Source organism: Acanthisitta chloris, unplaced genomic scaffold (assembly GCF_000695815.1).
Source record: "Acanthisitta chloris isolate BGI_N310 unplaced genomic scaffold, ASM69581v1 scaffold13566, whole genome shotgun sequence".
Taxonomy (NCBI): Eukaryota; Metazoa; Chordata; class Aves; order Passeriformes; family Acanthisittidae; genus Acanthisitta; species Acanthisitta chloris.
Genome location: NW_008679926.1, coordinates 16,540 through 36,787, shown reverse-complemented (window position 1 = coordinate 36,787; position 20,248 = coordinate 16,540). Strand labels below are relative to the sequence as shown.

The 20,248-nt window shown below is 50.9% G+C and overlaps 1 protein-coding gene across 1 annotated transcript in view; it reads right to left on the bottom strand.

Moving 5' to 3' along the window:
- ITSN1 (intersectin 1 (SH3 domain protein)) overlaps window positions 1-18,632 on the bottom strand; it is a 41,415-nt gene extending 22,783 nt beyond the window's left edge. Inside the window, exons 1-13 of the mRNA XM_009077529.1 lie at window positions 18,605-18,632; window positions 17,327-17,419; window positions 16,635-16,698; window positions 13,675-13,835; window positions 11,989-12,168; window positions 10,962-11,055; window positions 9,405-9,505; window positions 8,648-8,711; window positions 6,196-6,333; window positions 5,496-5,611; window positions 4,795-5,057; window positions 3,216-3,365; window positions 2,893-3,033 (exon numbers count right to left, since the gene is read on the bottom strand). Of these exons, the coding sequence (XP_009075777.1) occupies window positions 2,893-3,033; window positions 3,216-3,365; window positions 4,795-5,057; window positions 5,496-5,611; window positions 6,196-6,333; window positions 8,648-8,711; window positions 9,405-9,505; window positions 10,962-11,055; window positions 11,989-12,168; window positions 13,675-13,835; window positions 16,635-16,698; window positions 17,327-17,419; window positions 18,605-18,632 (1,593 nt within the window). The remainder of the gene's footprint in view (window positions 1-2,892; window positions 3,034-3,215; window positions 3,366-4,794; window positions 5,058-5,495; window positions 5,612-6,195; window positions 6,334-8,647; window positions 8,712-9,404; window positions 9,506-10,961; window positions 11,056-11,988; window positions 12,169-13,674; window positions 13,836-16,634; window positions 16,699-17,326; window positions 17,420-18,604) is intronic.
- Window positions 18,633-20,248: the final 1,616 nt, after the last annotated feature.

The following is a 20,248-nucleotide window of genomic DNA, read 5'->3' as shown; positions in this document are numbered from 1 at the left end:
CTGGATGGGGCTTGGAGCAGCCTGGGCTGGTGGGAGGTGTCCCTACCCAGGGCAGGGTGGGATAGGATGAGCTTTCAGGTCCTCCCAACCAAAATCATTCTGGGATTCTATGATAAGATGAGTGCCATGAGAGGCTTGTGGTTCTCATTCCAAAAGCACAGGACTGACTGCACTGCCATGACTCTGGAGCTGTCCCACTTTCCTCCTGGCAGTCCCTGATTGGGCTCAGCAGTGCACAGCTCAGATCTGATGGTTATGCAACGACTGCAGGCAACTGTCAGCTCTCCCTGGTGCAGAGAACACCCTGAGACGGCTCAGCACAGCCAAGGCCTCTCCAAACTCACAGAGGCAAAATTCAGACAAACTAAATATTCAACTCTGAGGAGTTACATATGTTCCTCACTGCTCAGCTGCTCTGGCTGTGCATCCACAGAGCTTTCCAGCCCTTCAGGGATACCCTGGAAGTCAGTACTCCTGTCACAGTCTGTGCTGGGGGGGCCTCACCTCCAGCCCTGGGGCAGTTTGGGTGCCTCAGTGTAAGAGAGATCTAAAGCTGTTAGAGAGTGCTGAAATGAGGGACACAAGGCTGGGGAAGCGTCTGGAGGAATGGTTGAGGCACTTGGGTTGTTCAGCTGGAGCAGAGGAGCCTGAAGGCAGAGCTCAGCAGGGTCTGCAGTTCCTCCCGAGGGGCAGTGCAGGGACAGCTCTGATCTCTGTGCCCTGGGACAGGGACAGGATGAGGGAACAGCTGGAGCTGTGTCAGGGGAGGGTTAGGCTGGAGAGCAGGGAAAGGTTCTTTCTCCAGAGGTGTTAGGGCACTGGGACAGGGTCAGGTTGGATGTCAGGACAAGGTTCTTCCCCCAGAGGTGTTTGGGCACTGAACAGCTCCCCAGGGCAGTGGTCACAGCCCCAAGGCTGACAGAGCTCCAGGAGGGTTTGGCCAATGTTCTCAGGCTCAGGGTGCAGTGTTGAGGTGCCCTGGGCAGGAATTGGACTCTGATCCCTGTGGGTCCTTCCAGCTTAAGAGACTCCATGATTCTGTGATCATGGGACTATTAACTACCTAAAACCAAATGGGAAACAGGAGTATATAACCTTCTCCTGGTGGGAGGTGTCCCTGCCCATATAGGGGTTGGAACTGGATGATCTTTAACGTCTCTCCCAACCCAAAGCATTCTGGGATTAAGAATCCTGTGGATAAGCCAAACAGCATGATAGATGTCAAAACAAAACCCGATTTACAGAAAAATATCTCATTCTTCAAGCTCAAGAGCAACACAGAACAGTATTTCAGGGTGGAATGTGCTCACAACCTCAGATCTGGTGTTTTTAAAGGCCAAAACTTTCAAAACTGCAGATTACTCCATCCCAAGACACTGAATAGTTTGGGAGTGTGTAAGGATGGACAATGCCAAGAGATCACAAAGGTCAAGTTCTGTTTCCTGAAAGCACAGACAACCATGGAATAACAAGCATCTATCCAAGAACATCCACCACGTGATTCTCCACATTTTCTCCTCATAGTGAAGGAACAGACCAAAGAAATGAATAACATCATGAACTCCGAGGTTTCAAGGAAGGTCCAAGAGAGTTATGTCTCACATGGCAGTGGAAATCACAGGCCAGGTCCTGTGACTCTGCAGGGGGAAAGTTCCACCCTGAGCACTCTGCCACACACCACAGACCCACACAGCTAACTAACAGGCTTCCCTCTCCCTGGAACAATTAGCATACAACTTCCTTCACAAGGTTAATGAAACTCCATCCTGAACTTAATTAATAGGCTGAGGAATAATTACTGCTCTGAATTAACTCATCCCTCCAGTGTCAGATGTGTTGAACTAAAACATTCCCAAGTGACCTACAACAGTAACTGACAGTGCTGACTTCTTAATCTGTTTGAGGGTTTAGAGGATCACAATCTCCTGTTCAGAACTCACTCAGTGCTTTGCTCTGTTCTCCAGAGATCAGACAGGAAAACGTAGAGGGTATTTGAGAAAATAATGGGTTTTTTTCAAGGAAAGATCTATCCACTCTTTCAGGTTCTCCCCAGATAAAAACTGGTCTTTCCAACCACATCATGACACATCCTCTGGGAGCAAAACGGGACAAAACCACCTGGGGTGACACTGAGGGAACTGTCAGTGGAAGAGATCAACGAGCACCTGAGAGAGCTTACAATTCCACAAAGCCACAGCTGTGGCTGAGAACCTACCTCAGGCCCAAACCCCAACAGAACAACTGCCAGGAAAGGCAGGAGTGGTTTCAGGCCAGGTGGGATGGGGCTTGGAGCAGCCTGGGCTGGTGAGAGGTGTCCCTGCCCAGGGCAGGGTGGGATGAGATGAACTTTAAACTCCTGCCAACTCTCAACATTCTGTGACTCTGTGACCAGCCAAGAACTAATTTCAAGCAATATAAAATACTCAGTAAAGAGAAAAATCCCTGAATCAAACACAACTCACTGAGAAACCTTTACACACTGCGAGGAACATTCCTTCACTCACAGCAAAGACCTGCTCACATCCAGCCTGGCTTTGACAGAGTTTTAGACAGAGAAGTAGGAAAGGCAAATTCCAGGGTTAGACCAGGAACTAACTGGTTTAACTGGAAACTTCCATTTGACAGTTCATTACTGTACAACTGAAAAAGGAAATCATCCACAAGCCTGGACTGAAGTGTCTGTGCCGACTGAGGATGGCAGACACACCTTGAGGTGCAGCAAGCAACTCTTGGATGTGTCTGAGGAATAGCAATTCACAGAATGACAAATTCCTACAAGGATTCCTTAAGAGCCAGGAAGGACCCACACTGGGCCAAGCTTGTCTGGAGCATTGCTGCAGGTGAGGGAGACAAAATTCAGGCCTAAGAGTAAAACAGAGGATGTCTTCTCACCTGTAGCTGCTGCTGCAAGTGGGTGATTTCTGCAATTCTGAGCTCCCTGGACTTGTTGGTGCTTTCAATCTCTTGCCTTTGGCTCGACAGGCGACATCTGATGTCCTGCAGTTTTCCCTCCAGCTGGTTCCTTTTGTCATTCTTTAAAGGAAAAGAGAAATACCTCTATTTTTTGTGCTACCAAATGTCTTGTCATGCCACTCAGGCCCCAAAAGTACTAAAATCTCCTACTGAAATGACAGACAGACTACAGAGAACAGACACAGCCATGGCACAGCCACCCCACACTGCTCGTGTGCTTCACCTGCAGCACCATCACTTACTAGAGCCTCCAGTTCAAACTCCAGGGTCTTCTTCTTTGCCTTCAGCACAACTATGTCCTCCTGCTCCTTGTTCCTCTGGTTGAGCAGCTCCTGGCGCCGGTTGCGCTCCCACTCGAGCTGCCGCTGCCGCTCCAGCTCCCGTTTGGCAGCCTGAGGCAGGAGAACCACATCTGTAGTCACTGGGAATCACCCTCTGAGCACCCACAGAATACTGGGGGTAAATATGTGTCTCTAACCACTCAAACTGCTCAGAGGTTTCAGTGCTCAGTGGTGAAATGGAGCTTCACCAGGGCTGAACAGAGTATCCCTTCACTTCCATGAGTCCCAAGATCCAGATTGACACAGGATCACTGTGGCTGGAAAAGACCTCTGAGATCACCGAAGTCCAACCTGTGACCACTTGTCAGCTAGCCCAGAGCTCTGAGTGCCACATCCTGAGCAACTTGGACACCTCCAGGGGTGGTGACTCCACCACCTCCCTGGGAAGCACATCCCAGTGCCTGACAGCCCTTTCCATGGGGAAATTCCTCCTGATGGCAAACTTGACCCTCCCTTGGCACAGCCTGAGGTGTTTCCTCTGGTCCTGTCCCCTGTTCCCTGGGAGCAGAGCCTGAGCCCACCTGGCTGCACCTCCTGGCAGGAGCTGGAGAGAGCAATGAGTTCCCCCCTGAGCCTCCTGTTCCCCAGGCTGAGCCCACACAGCTCCCTCAGCCACTGCTCCTGTCACTGACTCTGCACACCCTTCCCCAGCTCCATCCCCTGCCCTGGACACCTCCAGCCCCTCCATGTCTCTCCTGCAGAGAGGGCCCAGAACTGAGGCCAGGACAACATCCAATCTCATTCCAAGCTCCAATATTGGACATCCTGCAGCTCTGCAAACAGCCAAATGCTACATATGGACACATCAGCATTTGGAAGGGAAAAAGTAAGAGCTTTTCGAGCTCTTAGGCATGGGAATTTGGGCACTGGAAGGAGCTGCCCACGGAGGTGGTGGAGTCCCTGGAGGTGTTCAGAGAATCTGGCACTGGAGGATATGGGTGAGTGGTTTAGGGGACACAGTGGTGGTGCTGGTGGATGGCTGGACACAGAGGGAGTCCAACTCTCTTCTGACCCTGATGATTCTATGATCCCAAAGCTATCCAGGATGTGTTTTCTCTAACAAATTAAAGGTCAGGCTGATGAGGACTAGATGTTCCTTGGGTCTTTCCAACCCAAAGCAGTCTGGGATTCTATGAATTAACTTATCCCTGGAACACCATGAATGCCACAAGTTTTTCTTCATACACACAAAATACGACTAATTAGTATCATCACCTTTTTAAGCAGTCAGGGTTTAGCAGCACTTTGTCCTAGACCCAAACCACAGAATGTTGAGAGGTTGAATGGACCCTAAGGGTCACTTAGTCCCAACCCTCCTGTGTCATCCACTAATTCACAAGCCACATACAGAGAGTGGCGACTCTCCCAGCCTCAAAACTATGTCCATGCTCCAAATGTTTCTCACAACAGGACAGGAACATGCTCAGGGCACACATCACACCTGGCTGGGTTCAACCCTTCAGCTGGACCCATCGCTTACCTCTCTCCTCTCGATCTCTTTCCTCCTTTCCTCCTCCCTCTGCCGCTCCAGCTCCCGCTGTTTTTCCAGCTGTTTCTCCAGCTCCAGCTGCCTCTTGCGCTCCTGCTCCTGCCTCTCCCGCTCCTTCCTCTCCTGCTCCGCTCGCTCCAGCTGGGCCAGTCGCTCCTGCTCCTTGCGCTGCTGCTCCAGCAGGGCCTGTCTGCGCTTCTCCAGCTCCAGGTTGCCACGCTCAAAGTTCTCCCGTTTCTTGTCCTCAAACGTCACTGGAAACATGAGGCAAAAGGAGAATTAAACTGTGTTAGTGACTTTCAAAAATCCACATGGGCTGAATCCAAGCAAAACAGCATTCCAACAGCACTAGGTGCACATCTCCAGTATGGATGATCTCTACAGGGAATTCTGCACTGGCTCTGACACTGTTGATGCCCTAAAACCCTTAGGAAACCAAGGTGTGAATTTCCATTCCCATCCCTCAGGCTTCACAAAGCCCAACAAGAGGGACCTCCTGTGGAGCACTTGGGCCAAGGTATCCTCCACCTCAGCCACAAGTGAAGGCAATGAGATGTTCTCCTTGCAGACCTAACAGCAAAGTGCAGGAGAGGAGGAGCATCAAGGGCTCTTCCCATCTCCACTGTCACCAACACAAAGGAACATCCCTCTGGGAACACCACACAGAGTATCTCCCTGGTCTCCTGGCTCACCTGGTAGCTTCTTTTCCAGTTGCTGCTGCTCCTCTTCCAGTGCTGGCTCTTCTGGCAACCTTTGGTCTACAGACACCGAGCTGGCAGTCGATACGCCGCTGCCAGAACGGACTCTTCTGCCAACAAACAGCAGTTTCAGGGGCTTGAAACAACCTGGGGCCGCCCAAACCGCTCGCCATTAGTGATGAAACCAAACCAAACGCAAGGATGTTGTGGCATTTGGTGCTGCCCAGAGGGTCTTCCTCAGGATAAGAGACCCCAAGAGCTCACCGGTGAGCTGACAAACCCTGGTCCAATGTCCACACGTGTCCAACCCTGTCCCCAAGCCCTCCCACTGGAGTCACGGAGACGCTGACTCAAATACAGCAGCACAGACAGGGGAAGAGCTCACTGGTCAGGCTGAGAACAAGATCCCTCATGGAATACACAAACCAGTGGGAATGTCCAGGAGGACACGGCAGGCAAACACTTCTTTCCACTGCTGCTCCTGTCTTCCCACCCACTTCTCCCCAAAACAGGTGGACTAGAGGAGCAGAAGTGATGAGTGACCTCAGTGTCCACAGCTCCTGTGGTTTGCCAGGAGAAACTCCCAGCAGGTTTGGAATTCCAACACGATTCCAGGAGCAGCAGCTTGAAGTGAAATTTGGGATGTGAAGCCCAAGGTGTTCCCAGAGTCTCCCCTGCCCTCCCGGGGGGTCACCTGAAGGAGGGTGGGATGAACTCCGGGGGCAGGGCGGGAGGCAGGGGCTGTCCGGCCATGGCCACGTCGATCAGGTGCATGGCCAGGATGAACTCCTCGGCCGTCAGCTTCCCGTCCTGGTCGATGTCCGACAGGTTCCTGCCAGGGACACGAGGCTGTGGTCAGCCAGGAATGCTCTGAGCTCTTTCGTCGGTGCTGGCTGCTGCATTTCCACCTCTTTTTTACTCTATTTTTTCCCTGCTTTTCCCACTTTTTTTCATTATTATTTCACTATTTCTCCATATTTTTTTCTTGTTTTTTACTGGTTTTTTCCCACTGTTTTCCACCTTTTTTCCCCACCATTTTTTCCACTACATTTTTAGTCATTCCACTAGGTTTTTTCCACTGTTTTTCCATCATTTTTTCCCACCATTTTTTCCACTACGTTTTTAGTCATTCCACCGGGTTTTTTCACTATTTTGTCACTATTTTCCATTGGTTTTCCACTATTTTTTCACTGGCCTTTCACTTTTCCCCCACTATTTTTCACTAATTATTTTCACTATTTTTCACCTTTTTTCCCCTCCCACTGCTTTTTCGCTGATTTTTTTCACTACTTTTTAGTATTTTTTCACTATTTTGCGCTATTTTTTCACTCGTTTTTTCCTACCTTTTTCCACTGGATTTTTCACCATTTTTTTCACCTTAATTTCACTATTTTTTTCACTTTATTTCACTGGTTTTTGAACTTGTTTTTCCAGTATTTTCTTCACTATTTTTCAACATTTTCCACTATTTTTTTCCTTTTTTTTTTCACCTTTTAAAAACCATTTTTTCACTGTTTCTTCCACTGTTTTTTTTTGCCCACTGTTTTCTCACACACCTTTGTTTCCTCCAAACACACTAAAAGCAAACCCTCAGTGCCTCCCTACGTACCCCATTCCTCAGGGGTGTCTGCCTTGCCCTCAGCCTTGTGACCATGGCTTGTGCTCCAAGAGCTCCAGGAGGAAGTTACTCACTGGAGTCCTCCTGAACTCCTCAGGAACAGCCAGGGTCCCAGAGCAGGGAGCAAAGCCTCAGGCTCAGGAGGGTTTGGCCAATGCTCTCAGGCTCAGGGAGCACTGTTGGGGTGTCCTGGACTGGGGTTCACTCTGGTCCTTGGGGGTCCTCCCAGCTCAGGATTTGTTCCTTCAGCTGCACTCTGACCATGTAGGAAAACCTCCCACGATACTGTGAAACCCAGGGAAGCAAAGGATGGATTCTTTTGGTGCCTGAAGGTACAGCACTTTGCTGATGGAAATTAAAAGTGGAAGACAATTAAGAGTCTCATTTGACCCATGACTGTGTCACTGAACTCCTCAGGCTGGAACATAAAAAGTCAAGAGAATGAAAGTTCAACACAGAGTCATGGAATATCCTGAGCTGGAAGGACCCACAGGGCTCATCAGTGCAACTCCTGCTCAGGACACTCCAACAATCACACTGAGCCTGAGAGCATTGGCCAAACCCTCCTGGAGCTCTGTCAGCCTTGAGGCTGTGACCACTGCCCTGGGGAGCTGTTCAGTGCCCAAACACCTCTGGAGGAAGAACCTTTCCCTGCTCTCCAACCTAACCCTCCCCTGACACAGCTCCAGCTGTTCCCTCAGGCCTGGGAGCACACTAGAGTAGTCACACAACCTACCTAAAGGCTGGCAACAAGCAGAGCAGTGTTTGGTTTACCATCTGCTGGATGATTGGATTGATTTCTCTTTGTCCCTTTGTTAGGAAACAGAAGCAAAGAGTGTTTTAAGATTGGCTTTGCAGGGAGCACAAGAGCAGCTGAAGCAGCAGCTCAGAGTGACCTCAGCACCTCACCCTGCCAGGGGGGTGAGCTGCCTCAGCAAAGACTCATTAAGCCTAGAAGTTAGTTAGAAACAACTTCCCACAAGATAATAAGAACACCATAGAGTTCAGCAAACAACAAGCTGGAAGGAAGAGAAGCTGAGGTGAATCCTTTTAAACTCCCATACTGTAGGTGTTTCCAATTCCAGCCCCTGGGAAATAAGTCCTTCATTTCCCAAACCCCTTTGAAACTCAAGGGAAAGGCAGAGAACCCCTCAAAAAAAGTGTGGTTTGGGTCAAGCTTCCTGTTGTGCTACCTGTGCAAAGGCACAGGTTTCACTGTGCCGTGCCATGGGATGTGGAATCCACAGGATTTGCTCTGCCTAAAGCCCCTCACTGAACCCAAACTTGCTAATCACCTCTGGGCATGGCTCAAGGGAGGTGAAGTGACATATTTGTGAAGTACTTCTCTGAAGTAATATTCACAAGGGCAAAGAAGTGAAGGTTTAGGTTCATGAAGTTATACATGGAAAAGAGCGACAGGTGATTTATCAGTGCAACAAGGCTGAACATGGACAAAACCTCCCCAGAATCCAGCCCAGACTTTTAGGAACAGTTTCTAGGTGCTGGAAATGAAGACATCTGTCTTTACCAGATTGTAGCCAGCTGGGCCTGGGGTAAACTTGACTGCATGAGAATTGTCCTTGCTTGGGGACCTGGAAGTGAAACAAGAGTTAACAAGCAAATAAGCAAGTCTGAAGAGATGTGATCAGCATCAACAACAATCAAATAACACACAACTCTTCCCTTCTGCACAGTATTTATGGAATTATAGACTGGCTGGGTTGGAAGGACCTTAAAGATCATCCAGTTCCACCCATCCATGGGCAGGGACACCTTCCCCCAGCCCAGGCTGCCCTGAGCCCCATCCAGCCTGGCCTGGAGCACTCCCAGGGCAATCAGATCCTTGAGATTAACACCAAAAGGCTCTGAAACACAAAGAGACAGACCAGAGCTGGTGAGCTGAGCCAGGAAGCAGCCCAGGCCCTCCCCACAGCAGGAAGGTGCTCAGCAGTGCATGAGATGAGCACTGGGAATGACCGTGCAAGTTGCTGCAGGAACCACTGGGTCCTTTTCCAGAGCCATTCCCAGTGCCAACTTACTTGGCATCAACAGAGGAAATAAAATAAGGGAAATAAAATAGAGGAAATAAATAAAACAAAGGAAAGTTGCTGATAAAATGATCCCAGTTGTGGTGACTATTTGCTCCTAAACATGAACAAGAAGCACTTGGGAGAGCCAAACACAACAACGTTGACAAGTCTCTCACTATCTGAACAACAACCTCAGTGCAATTAAAATTGGCCTTTTACAGCTCTGGAAAACAAGAGAAAAAACTGTTTTGGTACCTGTTAAGTGTCCACTCATGGATTTGTCGTGGCTGTTGAACAACTGTCGGTACTTTAGCCGTGAGGACTGAGGCACAGCCCACTCTGCCACGGGAGGGACACTGCAAGGACACAGCACAGGGAGAGCATGGCACACTGAACCGCCTGGAGCCAACGGGTGCAATCGTGGGACCATGGAATGCTTTGGGCTGGAAGGACCTTAGAGGTCATCCAGTTCCATCTAGCCATGGGCACGGACACCTCCCACCAGCCCAGGCTACTCCAAGCCCCATCCAACCTGGCCTGGAGCACTCCCAGGGATGGAGCAGCCACAGCTGCGTCACCTCACAAGAAGTGCTGCACAGTTAATTCTATGCCTGAAATGGTTCTTTAACCCAATATATGGAAGGAATTCCTCCCTGTGAGGTGCTGAGGCACTGGCACAGGTTGCCCAGAGGCAGGGCAGGGTGGGATGGGATGAGCTTTGAGGTCCTTCCAATCCAAAGCAGTGTGTGATTTCCTCAGCTGAACTAACAGTGTTACTGGCAGTGACTCTGCCCCAGACTCTCCCCGAGGCTCAGCAGTTCAGGGATTGCAGGAGTGGATGGTTCCCACCCTGTAACACCCACTGGATCCTCACTGGCTGCTGAGCTCCAGTGGCACTGGGACAGCAATGACCAGAAAAGATGGAGCCGCCCCAGTTCAGGTTCGCTGTTTTTCAGTGAGTTCCGCGGCCTAAGCAGAGTTGGAATTAAGACTTGGATGAAAACTGACCCCTCTGTAATTAGCTCTAACTCAGCTCTCACTGTACCAGACCTGAGGCTCATTAGTGAGGTGAAACAGAGCTAAGGCACGAGGAGCAACTGGATTTCTCCTTCCTCTTCCTCCCTGTGCCAGGTGGGTTGGGATCCCTCCATGCAATGTCCATCCCATGACTTGTGTTTGTTCAGAGAACACTTCTTAGGCTCCTGCAATTTCCTACCCCTTGGTCAGTGCCTGAGGAGTTCACACGGAACCCTTGTCAGGCTCAGTTTGCCACTGGGAAGTGCTGAATAACTGTCTGACGGCCTGCAGGATTAACTCTTTCTATTCCTGTTTACTCTTTTCATTAAAGCAAATCCCTTTCTTTAAGTGACCTGTTTTCAGTGAGAATCGTCAGTTGTCATAGGCAAAGTTATCCCTTTTCTCCTGGAAATGCTGAGGAGTCAAATATTTTGCCTTTAAACATGACCCTGGAGCTGCTAATCTTGTATAATATACATCTTGTGCTGGTTTCAGAGCCCCAGGAGAGTCAACACAGCACTACCTGGTGCAGGAGATGTTTACAGGAGCAAATCCTGCTGGAAAAATGAAGTTTCAAGAGTTTGAAACTGGTGCTAGCACTGTTGATAGTTAATTACCTCAGCCAGGACACACCACTCCTGGAGCATTCCCTGCCAAACCACAGCAGCCCACGACAGTAGTACCTCAGAACTGATTTCTGCAGCAAATCTGAGCTCAGAAAACAACTCCATGGAAGGGAAGGAGCCTTTGCAGCCCTGGGGAGAAGAGCCACAGCTGTGCCCCAGCTCGACTCACCTGGCCACATCAAAGGACTGTGCCTTTTGCAGCTTGGCATTGAGCTGTGCCCCTGGCCCAGAGCGACTGAAGGAAGAACTCTTTGGCAATGTGGCTGTGGAGAGGAGAATCCATGGAATTATTAGCATTAGCACTGCAAACCGCAGAACTTCCATGACACTCATTCAGTTCCCAACACCAAACACAAACACTCTGGTCCTGACAGGGTAAGAGTGTCCAACAGAACTGGGGGAAACACACAGGCACTTCCCTCGTGCCTTTTTACTGTCAGATTTGTGCAAACCTAGTTGATGACGAGTTAGATTGTGCTAAATGTTAGACATCAGATGTGGTTCAGGAGCATTTCTGTGGAGCTATGTCAGGGGAGGGTTGGGCTGGAAAGCAGGGAAAGATTCTTTCCCCAGAGGTGTTTGGGCACTGGGACAGGGTCAGGTTGGATGTCAGGACAAGGCTCTTCCCCCAGAGGTGTTTGGGCACTGGGACAGGGACAGGTTGGATGTCAGGACAAGGTTCTTCCCCCAGAGGTGTTTGGGCACTGAACAGCTCCCCAGGGCAGTGGTCACAGCCTCAAGGCTGACAGAGCTCCAGGAGGGTTTGGCCAATGCTCTCAGGCTCAGGGTGCAGTGTTGGGGTGTCCTGGGCAGGGGATAGACTCTGATCCCTGTGGGTCCTTCCAGCTCAGGAGATTCCATGATTCTGTGATTTAAAGTAAACCCAACAAACAGCACTCCTCCAGTAGTTCCAAAGAGACAGGAGAGCCCTCACTTCCAGGCAACAGTTCAATGGCAAATTAACTTAACAAACTGCTGCTTAATTCAGCTCAACATGACTGACTCCTGCAGCAGGGAATGTCCATGTTCCTCCTTCCCTTCCCAAGTGTGCCAATGGGGCCAAAGCCAAGCACAGTCCTTACTCAAAGCCATTGCCTGGAATGGTAATTCCATGTCTTCTGCTCTCTGCCCCCAAAGCAAAATGGCAAACCGAGTTGTTAATAGCAAGAAGAAGAGAGAGTGAGTGTGTGGCGTACCGGGGTGAGCGAAAGCAGGCAGAGGCTGGATGACAGCAGGAGCTCCGTTAGCCAGGGGAGGCACTGCCGCTGCAGGAACAGAGGACACCAGTGGTGGAGACATTCCTACCACTGGAATGGATGCCATTGGCACTGGGGCCACAGCTGGGAGCGATGGCATGCTGGCAATGCCCCCAAGACCTACAGGGAGGAAGAGGAGAGATTTCGGTCTGATTTACACGTGCCTAACACGAGACAACCACTGCAGCCAGCAGGAAATGCAGGACCCAGGAGCAGATCGCCATGGAAGCTCACACATCCCGCTGGGAAGGAGCCTCCAGCACGCAGGGAGCAGCACCCCACGGGATGAGGCAGGTAAGGGGCAGCACTGCCCGCAGTGCTGACCCACACCGGGACAGGCAGGAGCTGAGTGCCCTGAGCTGACTGCAGAACTCCGTGGGGTGCAGTGGGTGAGGGAGCAGAGGCTGCTGAGCCCCAGCTGTGCAGCACGGGCTGCAGGATTGGTGCCCATGGCTGCTGTCAGCAGGGACAGGGCAAAGCTCATGGGGAGAGCACAGCAAGGAGTGTCAGGGCTGCAAGCACCGAGCAGGGCTGACAGGGCCAGGGGCTGAGCAAACAGCTGGGACAACTCTGCACTGAAGGAGAATGAGAGAATCACAGATTTTTTGGGGGTTTAACTTTGTTTTGCCTTTTCTCACTTAAAACCTCTATTTGCTCTGTTTGTATTTCACTGTGTTCTTACAAACAATTTCTGGCTGCAAAACTAGTGGGAGCAGCAGTGAATTGAATGCCACAGCCGCATGAGGTGCACCAAAGGCACTGTCCTCCTTCCTTAAGGACACTCAGATGGGAGACTGGACAAGAATTGCTCCCTGGGAGGTGCTGAGGCACTGGCACAGGTTGCCCAGAGCAGCTGTGGCTGCTCCATCCCTGGGAGTGTTCCAGGCCAGGCTGGATGGGGCTTGGAGCAGCCTGGGCTGGTGGGAGGTGTCCCTGCCCAGGGCAGGGTGGGATGGGATGAGCTTTAAGGTCCTTCCATCCCAATCCTTCTGTGATTCCCTGATTCTCAGCACCAAACAACTTGAGTCACAGCAACACCTAGACTAGAAAGGTCCACAACCTCTCACTGCAGGACACAGCAGAACACCAATGTGTCAAACAGGAGCTTCAGCTTCATTTAGTCATCTTCCTCTCCCCATCCCATGTTCCCTGCTCTTTTCCTTGAGTAATTGGTGACTTTGGAGGGACCTAATCCCCAGAACTGAGCCAGGAGCTGTTCAGCTCAGGGCAGAGCAGCACTGTCCATCAAAGAAAGGCACAGGAGTGCAGGAACTTGTCAAAACTCAAGACAGACAGAGCTAACCTTGCCAGAGGCTGAGATCCCATAATGCCAACAGCTTGAATCAGAACTCCATCCCTCTGGAATGCACTGGCCCTGCCACCTGAGCCATGTTTTGTTGGAGCAGTGTAAGACCTGAAGCCAACAGGACTCAGCTCATGTTATACATTTCTAGGTGCTGAAAGCCCAGTGTGATATGTTTTGGTGCATGTGACACATGCGGCAGCACTTGGGTTTGAGTCCATGAACTCTTAATACTACTTCAACCCAAAATTTCCTTCTAGAAGCTGGAAAATGACACTCAAACCCAATGAAGCTGCTAAGAAGGAGGAGAAGGCAGAGCTTACCAAACCCTGGGGCAGCAGGGAGGGCAATGGGTGGCTGCTTCATCACAGGAGGCAGAGCTGAAGGAAGTTGGTAGCCCTGGAGCTTCAGTTTGATGAGTTTCATAGCTATGGAGAACTCCAGTGGATCCATCCTCCCATCATTGTTCATGTCAGCTAGAGCCCTGCAAAACACCAGTCAGGAGTCTGCAATTAGGAACTTCAGGAAGTGACCTAGGAGCAGGCACAGACAGGGATGGACAGTCCGAGCTGATGGGGCTGGGGAAGGGGCTGGAGCACCAGGAGAGGTTTTTAATCCAATCTCTGACCTTCTGTGAGCTCATCCACATCAGCTTCACTAGCTAAAGGACCAGCATGAACTGACTGAAAGGATTGTGGACACACCCAGAGCTCAGCAACAGCTATACAGCAACACCAACAAAAATCAGCTTTTGTCTAACTGAACAGTGCAAACACAGGGCAAATTCTCATTTCCCATGCCAGAAGTTGGTCTCAGACTGTTAGATCTGACAGGACAAATGTCCCTCATCACCGCTCTGCTGCCAAGGAAGTTTGGAAGGCTGTGGTGCCCCCAAATCTGCCTGGGCTGAGGCCTGGCAGGAACCAGAGCAGTCACTGCATTGCTCCCTGGCTAAGTATTCCCCACGTTACTCAGTCCAGGGTGTGTTTGTACCCAGTGACCAGAGCTGCAGTGACCAGCACTGTGCTGGGACCAGCTGCTGACAATCCTTCCCTCATAGACAGTTTCCTTCTCCTTTCTCTTGTCTTCACTGCAAAATGCAAACCCAACTTGATTCTTTGTGCATCTATGAGGTGCAGAAACTGAGCATGAGCAGCTTTTCCATCCAATGTGCTTATAATTAGCCTATAAACCATGAGAGCAGCAGTGGTAAAACCAGGAAATCTGGATTTACTTAGCTTTCTGTTCCCGTATTGGATTACACAACCCATATTGCAGTGTAGAACTCAGCCAGAAATAGAGATCTGGGGAGAAATCAGGTCCTGAGCATCAGACACATAGATGCATGTGTAAAGAGCTACAACTCACAGAATCACACCAATTCTGGGACATCAATTTCAGCAGGTTGGGAAGGGAGTGTGCCAGAAAGAGGGAAATCACCGAAGGGGTTTGGTCTGTCCTGAAGGAGTAACTCCCTCCACATGCATGAGAGCAGATGGTACTGATTGTCTAGCTCTCCTTTCCCCAAGGGGCAGACAGCCCCCAGAGACCTCCCTAGGCCACCTCTCAGGGGCCTGAGCACAGGGGCACAGTGGTGCCTGCTTAAGCCCAGTGACCTCCCAAGCCATTGCAGGCCCAGTTCAAAGCCTGCTTAGAGGCTTCTTAAGAGCTCACCAGCTCAGAGCACTGCACAGCCTGGGAAGGGCAGAGCAGCACAGAAGCTGTTGGGACAGACCATAATAATTCCACTCATTTGCTCCACTGAGGTCTCAGAGACTTACTGTTAACTAAAGGAAGGAGGAGCAGAAGGGAGAGAGGAATTCTCAGTGCTAGAAACCACAGAGTGACTAGGCTTAAGGAGCAGGAGATCTGGAGAAGCTTCTACTACCAGCAGAACTAGTCAGATATTCCCTGTGTCCAAGGGACCTGTGACCACCCAGTGGTCAGGGACCCTCTCAGGAACACAGGCCAAGCTCCGGTCGTGCACTCAGGCACAGCAAGCAAATGTCTTCAGAACAAGGAGATTAATTAGCAGTAGGAAACCTAGAGATACTTCCATGCAGATTTCCCATCCCTGGAAGTGCTCCAGGTTGAATAGGGCTTGGAGCAGACTGGGCTGGTGGGAAGTGTCCCTGCCAGGGCAGGGGTGGCACTGGGTGAGCTTTAATGTCCCTCCCAACCCCTTCAGCCAGGGACTGAAAAACTCAGCTGAAGCATCCTGCAGAGTTTTGCCTTTTGGAAAGCACATGAAACTAGAGCTCTGATATCACAGAATCACCAAGGTTGGCAGAGACCTCCAAGCTCATCCAGTCCCACCAGCATCACCCCCAAACCATGTCCCCAGGGACCACATCCAAACACCTCTGGGACACTCCCAGAGAGAGTGACTCCACCACCTCCCTAGGCAGCTCATTCCAAGGCCTGAACACTCCGGTAGGGAAAAAGTGTTTCTAGTATCTAATCTGAACTTCCTCTGGTGCAACTTGAGACCATTTCCTCTGGTCCTGTCCCTTGTTCCCTGGGAGCAGAGCCTGAGCCCACCTCACTGCACCTCCTGGCAGGAGCTGGAGAGAGCAGTGAGTTCCCCCCTGAGCCTCGGGCTGAGCCCACCCAGCTCCCTCAGCCACTGCTCTCAGGACTGACTCTGCACACCCTTCCCCAGCTCTGTCCCCTGCCCTGGACACCTCCAGCCCCTCCATGTCTCTCCTGCAGAGAGGGCCCAGAACTGGTTCCAGCACTACTGGGGCCTCTCCAGTGCCAGCATAGAGGGACAATCCCTGCCCTGAGCCTGTGGCCACACCATGGCTGAGCCAGGCCAGGAGCCACTGACCTTCTGGCACACCTGGGCACACTGTGGCTCATGTCCAGCTGCTGTCACAGCACTGCTAGGGCCTTTTCCCTCTCTCCAGCCCTACTGCCCCAGCCTGGGGTGTTCCACGGGCTTAGTGTGACCCAAGGGCAGGACCAGCACTTGGCCTTGCTGACCCTCACACCGCTGGCCTCAGCCCCTGGATCCAAAGGATCAGCCTGTCCAGATCCCTCTGCAGCAGATCCACATCCCACCCAGCTTAGTGTCACCCATGAAGTGACTGAGGTACCCCCAGTCCCCTCACCCAGACCATCAGTAAAGCTATTGGACAGGCCCCAGCTCTGAGGACACCCCTAGTGACCAGTCCCACCTGGATTTGGTTCCATTCACCAGCAAACCACAACCACTGTCCCAGTCTGTCCCAGTAAGAATTACTAGTGTGGCTGCCTTGCCCCATGCCATGCCCATACTCACCAGATCTGTGCCAACACAGGCTGAGGCAACCCAGATTGAAAAAAAAAGTTCCTAGCTTGATCACCTGTAAAATAAATAGGACATGGGTTGAACAGCTGCTATAAATACCTGTCAGGGGGAATCAGGAGTCAAAAATATCCACCACAGGAGCAACAGGAAAACCATAAATAGTTAATGCTGCACTTACATAACAGAGTATGAGACTGAACCTCAGTTTGGCACTTGCAAACCTATCAGGTGTTCCCAACAAGCAAACACTGCAACAATCAGCTCCACCTGAGCATGAACATCCAGGGATCTCCAAGCCACTTTTCAACTGGCAATTAAAAGCAAGGAGAGCAAAACACTTCCAAAAGGATTGGGCATTGGGAAGTGCTGTGGGCTGGAGAGCTGTAAATTAGAAACAGCACTAATTATCAAAGGGGGCCAATAGAAGCAGTTGGATTTTGTACCATGTGTCATGGAATAGCAACAGAAACCACTGTGTTGGAGACTCAGAGGCCCTCCCTGGGCTGGGGAGGAGGTCTCTTCCCAGAAGAGAAAACCTGAGCAAATGGGACATGAAATGAGAAGGATCTGTTCCAGTCTTTTCACCCTTATGCCCATATGTCTCCCAAGCAACTCTGCACATATTTCAGGTCACTAGATAAGACTGAATGAACTGAAGTTAGGAGGGACAACTATTTCCTCACCAGTGATAAATCCAGCTGTTGGTTTCAGACTGTGGAACTGCTGATCATGTTTAGCTCTCTCCTCCACAGTAATAGCCCAGATATCCAGGTTGCCTAGGCCAAAGAAAAGGGAGAAATGGCATTAAGAAACATTATTTTAAAGCACCTTTTTATTTCTGAGTGCAAACACATCCCTCTAGGCCTCTGGGGGTGATGTGCTGAAATCCACATTCCCTAAGGCACCTCAAGGCAGCAGTCCATCTGTCCATCTGTCCCTGCCCAGAGCACAGCCCTGAACACACAGAGCCTTGAAGTGGAACCAGACTAGTTACTGAGGCCTAGCAGTGAGATTTGTCATTGTCACCTTTCTGCAGGTCAGTTGCAAAACTGAACTTGGAAATGTATTCCCAGTGTCTGAAGGGGCTACAGGGAAGTAGGAGAGGGACCCTGCACCAGGAAATGGAGAGCCTGGACAAGGGGAATGGGTTTAGGCTGAAAGAAAGGAAATTTAGGTCAAATATTGGGCAGGAATTGCTCCCTGGGAGGTGCTGAGGCACTGGCACAGGTTGCCCAGAGCAGCTGTGGCTGCTCCATCCCTGGGAGTGTTCCAGGCCAGGCTGGATGGGGCTTGGAGCAGCCTGGGCTGGTGAGGGGTGTCCCTGCCCAGGGCAGGGGTGGGGTGAGATGATCTTCAAGCTCCTTCCAACAAAACCAGTCTGTGATCCCATGATTCCATGTGAATAGCAAAAGTTAATGTTCCCATTGCACTGCCAGGGCTCATCCTGGACTTTCCATTGCAATTCCATGTTCCAAGTTCACCTGCTATAAATGTAGAGCTAAAAATTGTGGCACCTTTATTCAAGCAGGTTAATGGTTGGACTTGATGATCTTAGAGGTTTCCTCTGACTGTGATGATTCTAATCTAAACATTGGTTATGGGACAACAGGGAAAATCACCTGGAAGTAACAGCACTGAAAGGGATCTGCTGGGCTTTCCAGCCATCAGCAAGCCCAGGAATCCCCACAGAGAAATCACACCCAGCTGTGGGGCACACATGGAGCAGAAGGAGGTGGTGCCTGGTGGCAGTGCCTAGAGGTGCCCTGCAGTGACAGACTGAGGGAGCAGTGCCTGGAACAGCATCTGCCCAGCTCTGCCCTTTGCCTCTGCTGGGAAGTGTCTGCACTGACACTACCAGACACTCTCCAGAAGCACGTCCATGCGCAGAGTGTTTGGATAGCATTGGATTTATGGAGAGTTTTCACACAGGAATGGTTCTGATCACACTGGAAACCACTTACCCCCAAAAGGTGTTGGAAACTGAGCCATGATTCTGTCACTTTTAGCTTGCTAATAGATGCCTGGAAAAGAAAACAAACACAGGTATTAAAACAGTTGCAGCACCTTCAATTTTCCATCTATTTTCTGTGTCACCTCATGATTAATTACTACAGCAAAAGGGAAAGGCAGTGAAGCAGCAGATTACATCAATATCCCACAAGAACTGCGGAGAGGGGAAATGGATGTCTCATTTTGTACCTCCCTGTGCATCCATGAGGGAATTTCCTACTGGCAAATAGCTGCACTCCAGTTCTGGTTCAAGAATGGCCTCAAAAATGAGCTTAGTTTTTGAAGAATCAGTGATGGAGTGAAGGACAGAGATCAGTCAGTGACACTGCTCAAGGCTCCATGACTTTTCCAGGTGCCCAGGAGGAAAACTGGTCCATATCCAACATCCCCAGTGACCTGGTAGTTGTTTCTGACCAAAAATGCACTGATTTGCTTAGAGTTCCTTGAAACAAAACACGTGAAAGGAATTAAACTCCATTTCCTGCTCTACCCCCAAGCTCAGGAGCACCAAGGGGGAAGGTGGAAGGGAAAACACGTCCCCGGGTAGGAGATGCTGCAGGAGAGCACTGCTGGCTCTGCAAACAAAGCAGAGCACACAGGCTTGGAGCCGAGTCTGAGAGGAAGAAAGGAAAGCCATTCCTCTGGCAGCAGACAAAGGCTGCCATGGGCTGCCTGAGCCCAGGGACAATGGGCAGCACCGGAGCCACACAACAATGAGCAACAGCCTCTTGGCCCCACCAGATTCCACCCGTGCTTTCCAGGCAACAGGAGAAAGGCAAAAGGCAACGCAATCAGGAGGGGAATAATTTAGCCTGCTTGAAGAGCAGCAGAAATTTATCAATATCCCTGAAAAGGGCATTGACTTGCACCAACAATTTCCTTTTGTCCCAAGTGCTGTTTGCTCCCATCCCCCTCGCACTCTTCCCACATTCTCCTCTGGCTCCAGCCTGGACCCTGCTCTCTGTCCCTCCCCACAAGGCTCTGGCCCTTTGGCAGTTGGGATTTAGGGAATGATGGGCACAATGCTGACTTCTCCCCCCTGGATCTGGCAGAGGACACGACTCCAACACCTCCTCCCCAGGGCCAGGGCCCATGGTGACACTGCTCCACGCACAGGAGGTGTCACCTCCAGGGGCCCAAATCCCAGCACAGCGATCAGAGGGATCATCCTGGCAGGAACTGGAGAGAGCAATGAGTTCCCCCTGAGCCTCCTGTTCCCCAGGCTGAGCCCACACAGCTCCCTCAGCCACTGCTCCCATCACTGACTCTGCACACCCTTCCCCAGCTCCATCCCCTGCCCTGGACACCTCCAGCACCTCCATGTCTCTCCTGCACAGAGGGCCCAGGACTGACGTTTCAATTTCCAACCTTAATTCTAACTAACTGCTGATATTTGCATTTGTAGGAACTGAAATCTCTCAGCAGCTTTTTGCACTCTTAACAAATTCGGTTGACACTGACCAAGGAGCTGAGAAATTACTCCTGCCGGAAGCAGGAGAGACCAGAAGGGGAACCCCAACTGCACTGCCAGGCCATGTACACAGCACTTCCCTGGAAAGCCACCCCAAAACTCCTGCCATGGGCAAAATGATGCC